Below are 10923 nucleotides of genomic sequence, written 5' to 3' on the forward strand. Positions count from 1 at the left end.
CTAGATCCAGCGAAGAGAATCCGTTGCCACATATGCATTGATGATCTTGGTCTGTAAATCACCTAGTTCGGGAGGCTTCTCTTTCGACGAATAAAGCCGAAGGCGCATGGCATCTTCTATGAAGCCAGGAATGTCGCAGAAGATGTCCTGCAGCAGGATGGTGACAGGCCTCGGCAGCGGATCCATTGCTGCCCATGGTATTGTTTTCCATTCATACTCTTCCAGAAACGTTCGTTTTTTGGTCGCGATACCAGAAGTTGCCTGCAAGAATATTAGTTCAAGATCATTGTATGCAGGAGGGGCTACAAATAATGAACGCTGACAACCTCCTGGATCAAGCTCTGATGGGACTGCCCGGATCAAAAATGAACTTTTATCCACCGTGGAGCTTGGCTTGCTTTCCTGGCCTGTGTTTTGGACCTGTGATCAGACATCAGCCCCATGACCTGGATGGGATAGACCACGAAGCCAATCACCGACTGAGCTACGTTCTGGAAACTTTGCAGAGTGGGTGCCTGTTCAGCAGATACAAAAGCGGCCACAAGCCCTAGCGCAAGGCCTACCAGCGCGGGCAACGTAAGGTAACCCCAATGTCGCCGATGGCGCGCATGAGTTGGAGCCGCATCGTTAGTGCAGCAAACACCTGTCATCGTCAAGACTCCGCATAAGATTGGGATAAATATCCAAATCCACTGTCTTTGTATGCTTAAGTAGCACCAAAGACCTGCAGACAGGGCGGAGGTGGTGAGCAGGCCAACACATATTACCACGGGTATCCAGACACCCCGGAATGGAAATATGGAAAGCCACAAGTATGTCTCAAGCCATAATTACTATTTATTCAACCTGAATGTTCAGCAAATCTTACAACTTCCGTTGCCAGGCAAAGCGCGCATTAACAATCTCCCAGGTACAAAATAACGCAAATGAAGGCGTATGTGTTCTCGATATCCGACGAGTGATAAAAAATGCCGTACAGAATGCGGCCGAGACAAGGGGGTAAGTGACAATCGCGGCCTTAAGCAGGTGGTACCTAAGTTTCGAAGTCGACTGAAGATCGTAGTACGCACGAAAGAGGCAAAGAGTGAGGTACAATTCTCCGAGGCCAAGTATAGCGAAAGCTAGGCTGTATTCTGCCACGCTGATGGTCCTCATTGTAAAGAGCGGTGTGCTTTTGCATTAGAGTTCTTTTTTCAACTTTTTTTTGACTTTATCACCACATCTTATATGAGGCGGCTTCAAGAGTACCTTCCAGTAGGACTCGTGTCTTTGATCCATTGCCTGGTCTGAGTGAAGCTGGACGTGATAATTTCCGATCAGCATGAAGATCACTGCCTAGGCTGGTCAAGTGTGATTAAATGTGGAATTAGCAGCACGCTAAGTCATGTGCACCTGGAGCTCTTCTCCACGGATGGCAGGAGACAGCACCGTCTTGACCTGTCCCTAGCATCCTCGCGACTGACCGCGAGCATTTACCGCAGTATAGCACAGGAAATAGCAGAGCTCGCTTCTCTAGAGGACCTTGATCGACTTTTCTGCAGCTTTTGGCCTAGGTTTACTGATAGGACGAAGACAGCCCTACTCCGAGAGCTTCGCCCCTGCCTCGGCCGTTGCGCAACTCTGCTGCCTGTGTTGGAGCCACGTCTCTTCCGAACAAAAGCAGCTAAGAAACAGGCACATTCAAGATCATTAAAACCTGTAGCGCCGTCGCGGACACTTGAACCTTCGGCGCTTGAGCGCAGTAAAGAATTCCCGCCAACTTGCCCGACACCGTCATCCACACAATTGACGACTCAACCAGTTTTGCCAGCGCAGTCCTTGTTTACTACAAAGGCGCCTCCGCCCTCTCTTCAGCTAAAGTACTTGCCTGGTCTACCCGACAATGTAGCCCGGACACTGCTTTACACCTCCGCCTCAGGGTTTTTCCAAGGTAATGGGAAGAGATGTGTAGAGCTATATCAAGCTCTAGCTCATGGCGAAGAAACGCAATGGTTAAACGCCATTGAGCAACGGCTTCGCTATCTTGGTCTTTACTTTTCAAAGGGTACTCTCGTGCGTCATGGACGCGGTAACGTTTTCTATTATACGGCGAATTCGGCGAAGCGAAAAATTGCTGAAGTGGCAGCACTCCACAACCCATCTATCCCGGGAGAGGAGATCAACACGGCCATCGACCGATATCATACACGAGGGAAAACATATTGGGACTTGATGCAGGAATACTCTATCAGCGCCATAGTCGGCCTTAGCCCTGATTATCTTAACTTGTGAGATCAAGTAATATCCCATATCACCACCATGTGCTAATTTTCTAGTTACGAGCGCCGCACGACTAAGGCACATTATCAAACGTTTCTTCTAAATTTGAAACGAGAAGGTGCGAAAACAATTGCCGAACTTCATCAAATCCCTGAAGCTGCGAGAACGCTCGAAATAATAGCGCGGAGAAATCTGGACTGGATATGTGCTGTTAACCAGGCTTGGTTTGACGGCCCAAAGCGAAAGCATAGCTGCGACGGCAGGCCAAGAACAAGTTTTGACGTGCACCGTTGTTATCAACGCAAAAGCAGACTATGCCATTGGGTTCAGATACTCGAATGTGCGCCGGAGACGACTGTGCTCAAGCTGGCGGAAAGCGATATTGGCATCAACCACCCACTCGAGGAGCAGTTTCTGAAAATGTTCCCTGTCAAAGCGTCGGATGAGAGCATTTGCGATGGCCTGTTCTTTAGGGTCACAAGTGTCGAATTTGAGCATTTAGGCAATATTTCTTGAAAGGGTCTTCTCTCTCCACCCTCGCCCCATCACGGGTGATCTCTTGCCGGACTCGTCCACAAGCCGGTGCTCTCTGATGCTTCTCGATGTTCTGTGTGCCCACGGCAGAGAAATCCGATGTTCTTGGTTTTGGCTTACTCAGGCAAGGCTTGCAAATCCATTTCCTTGTTGAAGGAGAGTCGCGCGCTTGGATATCGAATCCATGCTGCCAAATCCACAAGGTCTGCCTACCGGCACGTTCAGATATGGTGAACCCGGGGAACTTAAGCCATGAGAAGGTCTCGCAGTCATCCGTTAAATAATACAAGCTCAAGAGTGGTGCAATTGGTGTATCGCAATCGGAAGTGCGCCGGCGTTTGACAGGTACGTCGGCGCTCATCTTACCAGTGCAGGAAGAAACATTGGGGAGGGAACGCGAACAAGACGCGAAGCTTGTTCTAGAGCGCGCAAAGTACTGTGTACCACCTATAAGAGCAACGGCGTGGATAGGGATGAGGTACCTATGACAAACCTTAATGCTCAGCGCCGGCACTACCCTATATTATGAGGGCGATTTTTAACCGGTGGTTAACGTGGAAGCTATATACGTGGAATTGAATCCATTAACTTTAAAAGCAAATTGAATAGATTGAATCGATGCACGTGACTTCGATTTTTATAAGATTGAAGACGTCAAGGTGGAAGTTGAATTGATGACCACCCGGGGAAAAACCAATGGGGTAGGTTAGTAACCATTCCAAAACAAGTCCGGCGAGACTTGCCGTAATAAGGAATGCTCCGGCGCTGGTTGCAATGCGTCAAATATCGGATGAAACGAACGGGGATAGGAGACCGGGACCAAACAACCAAGGCGTCAATCCCATGAGAGCTTAGTCTTTATCGTTTTGCTATTACATTATCCTGTCCTTCTAGGTATCTTTCTGGTGCGTTATGATATATATCATTGTTTTATTATGCCTGGTGGCTTGCAGCCAATGAAGCATGATCATATATTGAAATGCAAACACGGGCACCCGAGTGGTGTATCAGGTTGGACAAGAAAGAGGAGGACTCGAAGGCTCCTTTCGGTAAGGTCACATTAGGCTGTAGTAAAATTGCAGTTTCGCTAACATGAAAAATCGCGTGACAAAAGTGGTCCACCTGCGCCTCTCCACCTGCGCCTCAAGATAGTTGTGATATCTCTATCGTCATGTCCTTTGCACTAGACGAATGATGAACTCCACAGCATGATGAGAGTCAATTGTGGGAAGCTTGTATTGCCCTGCCCTTTGTTTTGTGCGGCAAATTTGTCAAAGTGCTTCAGCTATTCAAGACTTAGCTCATCGTTGGCAACCGTAGCATCATTATGAAGCTCTGGCATACGTAGAGTGGTCATCAATTCCATTCCATCAATTTGTCGAACGAAATTGGACTAATAGGTTACGCAGCAGTTGGCTCGTGCGGTTTTAAAAGGTCAATTTTCCCGTCGATTCAGTTAATCGCACCCACATTGAATCGTTGAAATACCCAACCCCTATAAGTTATGCTATCCGACCGAACAGTTATGGGTATCGCTAATGCTTTCATTTGATTTTATTTGTCCCGCGAGACATGTCTAGCAGAGTGGTTCTGTTGGGAGATAGTCACGATGATTATCGTAGGTGGTTGATAGCCTAATTCTTCATTGACTATGACGAAAGGAAGAAGAAGAAGAAGAAGGTATTTAGGTCTTGCTAGGCAACCGCTACCTAAGGTGTCGGATATGGGTCCGGCCAGTGGTAACAACAGATTATACTGCCGTTACAAGCATCACTTCCAGTCGGGAAAGACGATGGCGTCATCGTCGGCATCCGCCTTGGGCTTTGGCTCACGCTGTGAGAGGCATGCCTTAGGGTCGGGCTCGGAAGAGCAGAACTGCTCGGTGCCAACGCATTTCTCAAAGGGGTTTCTGCACAGACGATTGTCATCCTGCAGGATGAAGGGAAGCTTCTTAGCCTTGGCGTCAGGCTGTTTCTTCGGAGCTGGTTCGCGCTGTGCGAGGCATGCCTTAGGGTCGGGCTCGAAAGAGCAGAACTGCTCGGTGCCAACGCATGTCTCAAAGGGGTTTCTGCACAGACGATTGTCATCTTGCAGAATAAAAGGAAGCTTTTTGGCCGGTGCAGGGGCTGCGACAACCGTGGTTGCGACCGCGGCGAAGAACAAAATTGCGTACTTCATATTGAAAATGGTTGTTTTGTTTGTGTGGGTAGGCGTAGCGTGAGTAGAGAAAGCAGAGATGGTGAAGATGATCTTCCTTGTTGATGAAGCGCTGTGTTTTGCTAGAATTGGGTTATGGTGCTGGATGGTCGACGTGCTAGATGCCGGACTTGCTAGTAATTATATTATTTTCAACCCTCTACTTGCCGTGGTTGTGTTATCGCATTCTTTGCGTGACTGCGACTCAGCCAAGGCTCGTGCGCACCTTCTCGCAAGTTTGAAAGTGCCTATGGTACATGAATCAGTTTTGGGTTGTGCGAGAGCTGTTCAATGCGCAAGTTATAGCTGTGGCGACGTGGTAAAATGGGCTATAACATGGTATTAATGACAAGGTCAAAGTGTGTGTCGGATTGGACCGTACAGCACGAAAGATTCCTGAGATCAATGCGCTTGCACCTACGCACGTCATGTTTGGAATTGTGCTGAGGTAATGTTGACCATCGGCTTGGGCTGTAGCCAATCGTTTAGTCTGCTGCCAGTGCAGAATTTTCGTCAAGTTTATCATAAACCCCCGTAACTTATAGGAACGTGCTGCCAAGCATTTCGCTGATTCGTGCGGCTCTAAGTGAAACGACATTTGCCGCAGATCATTCTGATAATAACGATGTTCTCGCTAAGAGCAACGGAAATTTAAATGCTAAGGAATGCAATGCGCAAGCTAGCCAACTCTACCTTGAGGTCAAACCGCGGTACGAAGTATATTGTGAGTCCTAGCGGTGGTTACGTTGAATGCACTGTTAACAAATGTGCATGAAAATTCATCCACTTTACTGAGCATCTAGGCTCGTGTTTTTACAGATGTACGTGTCTCTGCACTTTCAAATCTTCATTTTCCGGTGAAAAGAGGGGATCAGACACGTTTGGGTTTCTCGTTTGCTGCAGTGCCAGATGTTATACCACAAATCCCCCTGAGCCGAAAATAAGTGATCTTTTCAATCCACTTTCTTTCTTCACCTTGATCGCTCATCAGCTAGTCATGCAGGGGAAGCCTCAGAATGGTTGCAATTTCCGCAATGTCATTATGCACAAGCACATCATCGAAATTTCGGAGAATGAAGGCGCTGCTGTTTGAGCCAAGGCGTATCTGGCCACATCTCTGGGCATCATACCATGAAGCATTCCGAGGCACGTCAGCTGTTCACTCCAAACCACCAATACAATCTCTATGCACTTCAAAACAAGGCACGCAGCAGAGAGGGCGGCGCCATGACTGCCACTCTTGCAGTACGCGACGACAATAGGCACAGCGGCAGAACTCATGGCAACGATCACGACGTTGAACCTTGTTCTACGATCTGTCAGTAAATTACATCGAAAAGCAGGGGCTCTGTAGCTTCATTCGTTGTGCCGCTGGTACCACTCGAGGCTTTGAGGTGGCGGCCGAGGGCCGTTCCCGAAGGTTTCTCAGTTGCCTTGTCCGCCTCGTGGGTGAAGCTGCCAATACAGGCATCAGGGCTAGCCTTGTGGGGCCGGGTTGGCGCTTTTTCTCGCCTAGTGGTGCCACTTTTTCCGTCACGGAATCTGTTCGCAGGCCCGCACTGGGTAGGAGCATTCGGATTGGAGCCGAACTGCAACAAGCCGCGTGGGTATCTGATAAATCCTGGAGGGCTGCGTCAGCGGGAAAACGTATGGCCCGGGTCTTAGGTGACGAAGAGTCAGCGTAAAGCTACAAATGGCTGACGTCATCACCTGTCGGGCTCCGGATCCATCCCCCTGTTCGGTTCACCCCCAGCATGTTGAAATAATGCGAAGTCCGCCCCCATTTGGCGCTCATAACGAAGTAAATTACTGATTTCAGCAAGCCTCGCCGGGTTTGCCTCGTTACGCCACGCTAGTGTACGGCTCTGAGGACGGATTCGCCGACGCATTCGACGCCCTCGATCTAGAGACCGAGACACGAAAGATCATTACGAAGTAGAAGAAACGCATGGCAACTCGAGCTAACGTGCTACGCACCTTTGTAGAGTTCATCGCCGCCTACGCAAGAAAATTCGACCCTAGCTATGCCCACACCGTCGCCAACGACTTCGCTAGGTCTCTGCTCTGCCACTAAAACCAATTTTACTACTCGGGAGAAGCTACGGGATTCAGCAACGAAATGCCACAGCCGAAATTAAAACCCGCCAAGCAGACACTTATAAAATTACCAACATATAACCAAACAGCCCGCCACAAGACAGTGAGCTTCGCCGATGTCACCAGAGCCGTCGCGCAACAAGCCCCTGCGGACGTTCACATCGCTTCTGCGCACAGATAGCCCGTCGTAACTAGTAACTACACAGACCGCCACATCCTCCTCCGCTTAAAGGGGGGTTCTAGCTTCTTCGGGCAAAATAGCTTCTAGATCCCGACTGGCACTTAAAGAAAGCTCGTGTTGGTCCCCTAAGATATTTAAGACATGAAACTTACTAACACTGTCTATACAGATCCAGCGGCCGCTCGAACACGATGCGTTGGGCACATCATCAACCTCTCCCTTCAGGCATTCCGCTTTGCAAGCAGCAGAACAACCCTGAAAGTGGCCATCGAGGAGGCACAGGACGGGGCAAACAATGCAACCATTACTGACGCGTTGCAGGGTCACACACACACAGGAAGTGCGTAGCAAAGATCCCGCAGCGAGCCCAAGGGACGGTCGGATGCAGCTGGCTGGCGGAACGCGGGGCCATTAGGCAAGCTACATAACATTGACATTTTCTTTCGCAACTCAAGGATTCATAGCGACGCATGAGATGGCATTGTAAGGAAGGCATTGGGATTGGACAACGCCACGCGATAAAACTCCTGGTTCAAGCTGCTCGACGCTGCCATCCGCCAAGAAGGCACCATGTCTATTTTCCTCCGCCAGTTGCACAGAGAGCTGGAAGATGTCATTTTCACCCACGACAACTGGCAGGTACTCACAGTGACGCATGAATCTCCACGGCCGTTTTAACAAGCGACCATGGAGCAGCAAATGGAGTGGGCATCGATAGACCAGGTGCTGGGGAACATGAACATCCTCTTTAAGCAATTTGAGGATGGCAAGGCGCGTATCTTAGGGAGGCGACATCCCAAACTCTCTGAATGTGCCCTAACAATAGCGCAGATTACGTATGCAGAAAATAGGCATATGATCAGCTCCATTTAAATGGGTTTGTGGATGCTTGCGAATGAAGAAAACGACTCAAACCCAATCTATGTCACGGCGCCGCTCCATCCGGAGAAGCGGCAGAGATATATTGGCCGGCACTGGCCGTCGGAATGGCGAGCTGGTCTTGTAGTCGCCTAACGGTAGTTTTGGGCGAAGTATAGGAACCGGAGTATAGGAACCGGCTACTGGTTGCGGCTGGTGTGTTGAGGCCCCCAAAGGAACGGCTGGAGATGTCTCCATACGAGCGAATCAAGCTATCCATGAGTGTATTAGACGAGCCCGGCCACGAGAATGAGTTCGAAAAGTTTATTAATGCCCCTCCGAGACAAGTGATGATGAAGACGCCGCTGAAATAGTGGTGCCGGGAGGAGCAGAGGATGGAGTATTCGCGCCTGCACCAGATGGCTATCGACATCCGCAGTACGCCGGCGATGTCTGAAGATCCTGAACGAGTGTCCTCTTGCACGAGACGTATAATTCCCTTATACGAGGTGTTGCTCCATGCAATGATTCCTGCTCTCCTTGTTGTGTCCCATCAAATCCGTCAGTACGGAGTGCACCTGCTACCCAGGATCCAGTACCACCGCAATAAATGTGGCTAAGCTCATCTGACACGGCTACTTAACCATATCCATTATTAAGGCGGAGCTTTTGCATGACCCTGAACGTCACTGTACTGAACCCCGGTGGTACCTGTACTAGAGTGACTCAACGATATTCAGGCATGTTTCGGCATGTCCGGAAATCCACAGTCTCATCAAAGCAAGCTTGAAGTGGGCACTATATTGAAGCATCGTCTATGGCTTGGTGCTTTTATTGTTCCTCTCTAGCTCGCCACATGCCGGCCGGTGAAGCCTACAAGTCATCAGGTTTATAATGACAAAGCGACTGGCGAAGTAGTGCGGGGGCCTAGTACATCATGCTGGCCAGCGGGCCATCCCGCCAACACAGTCAAGAATCGTTCTGGGCGCAGTGAAGCCTTAATGGCTCGAGAAAATGACTGGTGACGAAGTGGGTTTATCATTTCCAAACCCTAGCACCCTTCAAACTCATAAAGCCAACGTTAAGTTAATGATTATGCTACTTCATCTAATATACAACCCAGGTTGATTGCTCTGTTGCCAGTACAGATGGAACAGTGAATGACTGGTAGTATAAGAAGCGGCGGCCATGCCGGCCCAAAACGAGAAGTCAAAGTCGAACGCTACTCCAGCCTTCCTGATACTACTACCCAAATCAAATCACCAAGTCTTTCTCTATCATCTCTCACTCCCATCGAAAATGCGCCTCTCTGGCATCATGCTCTACGCGCTAGCGTCTCGTGCACTAGCGGCAGCTGCAGCTGCAGCTAGCCCTGATGGTACCGCCGAGCCCAGCGTGCTGGATGGCATCCTTCAGTTGCCTTTACTCGCTGTCCCAGCGGAGAAGGAAAGCAATGCCACAAATACTCAAAGACGCCGAGCTTCGGTCGGCGTGGAGAACCTCCTATATCATGGCCGTCACAAGCAGACGACCGCTCTAGGCGTTGTCCTCGAGGTCGGAACACCGCCCCAGAAAGTCATCCTCGAGCCAGACACTGGCAGCTCAGTTCTTTGGGTACCAGGCTTACAGCCTGGGCAAGCACGTGCGGGTCTAAAGTCGACTCACTTCGACAAGGATGCTAGCAGCTCTATTAAGAACCTACACAAAGATATTATGGTAGGATATCACGATGAGCAGATGTTTCTGGACATTTTTCAGGATCAAGTCTCTTTTGGAGGTGAATGCGTTAGTATAGCTTTTCTTATTGAAAAGATTGGCTAACTTTGCTAAAGGCGTCCCTCTGGGAGCACTCGACTTCGGTATTGGTAATGCGAGTCATCCCGTTAGCCATGTGGGACGTGATGTTGGTATCCTAGGTCTACTGCCAGACCCACCTGATTACAAAGTCAGTGACTTTATCCCGTTCAAGCTCACAGAAAAGAAAAAAATCAATAGCGAAGCGTTTAGTCTGGGTCTTCGCTCCAAGGGACGTGGCGCGCTGACCTTTGGCGGCTACGACACGAGCAAGTTCTCGGGTCCTCTCGAGAAGCTGGCCATACAACCGAGTACCGGAAACCAGTGAGACATTACTTCCATTTGGCAGAGATTTTTCAGCGCAGAACTGACTCATCATGTATCAGCTACATTGTCGAGTTGAAGTCTGTGGCCGTGGGCAATGGCAACGGCAACAGCGAAGTTATCAGCCACAAGTTCAAAGCGGATGAAATGAAAGTGGGCTTGGACTCCGGAGCACCTGTATTCAGTCTTCCCGGGCCTGTAGCTCGCGAGCTCATGATCAAGCTTGGGGCCACGTTTGGGCAAAACCGCTTACTAGAGGTTGGGTGTCCAGTCGTCGACGCCAAGGCCACCATTGAACTCAAAATGACCAACAGCACGACGATCTCAGTACCTCTCTTGGATTTCGTCGTCAAGAGGTCTGTCCGTGGCAACAAATGCTCCTTGGCTATCCAGATCGGCAAAGATTTGCCCGCCAGTAAGATAGATGCCCCCCCCCGCCTTTAGGACGTACTAACAAGGTTGGTTTTCCAGAATTCTGGATCGGAGGCCATTTTCTTCGTCGTTCGCTTGTCCTCTTTGACCACAAGGACCGCAGCGTGTACGTCGCTCGCGGCGCAGACTGCGGCTCGAGCCTAGTCGCCATCAACGGCACCATGCCGGCCAACGTAGTCATGGGCAAGTGTAGGGACGCGCCGTTCGACTACGACGCGGCCGCAGACCCGGCGCCAGGTATCAATTAG

The 10923-nt window shown here is 49.9% G+C and overlaps 3 protein-coding genes across 3 annotated transcripts; 1 reads left to right on the forward strand and 2 right to left on the reverse strand.

The window, feature by feature from the left end:
- On the reverse strand, positions 1 to 186 carry V2A60_008437 (uncharacterized protein; the record flags this gene model as incomplete). Its single annotated transcript, XM_083259710.1, has 1 exon — positions 1 to 186. One exon carries the CDS (start codon positions 184 to 186, stop codon positions 1 to 3), a length of 186 nt encoding a protein of 61 aa, XP_083115836.1.
- A 4377-nt stretch (positions 187 to 4563) lies between these two features.
- Positions 4564 to 4971, reverse strand: V2A60_008438 (uncharacterized protein; the record flags this gene model as incomplete). The annotated part of the gene is made up of 1 exon (XM_083259711.1): positions 4564 to 4971. The coding sequence occupies one exon, from the start codon at positions 4969 to 4971 to the stop codon at positions 4564 to 4566; it is 408 nt and encodes a 135-aa protein (XP_083115837.1).
- Positions 4972 to 9424: 4453 nt separating this feature from the next.
- Positions 9425 to 10923, forward strand: V2A60_008439 (pepsin-like aspartic protease; the record flags this gene model as incomplete). Its single annotated transcript, XM_083259712.1, has 4 exons — positions 9425 to 9902; positions 9958 to 10243; positions 10306 to 10658; positions 10715 to 10923. The coding sequence occupies 4 exons, from the start codon at positions 9425 to 9427 to the stop codon at positions 10921 to 10923; spliced, it is 1326 nt and encodes a 441-aa protein (XP_083115838.1).

This window comes from Cordyceps javanica, chromosome 5 (genome assembly GCF_051103115.1).
Source record: "Cordyceps javanica chromosome 5, complete sequence".
In the NCBI taxonomy this organism is placed as follows: Eukaryota; Fungi; Ascomycota; class Sordariomycetes; order Hypocreales; family Cordycipitaceae; genus Cordyceps; species Cordyceps javanica.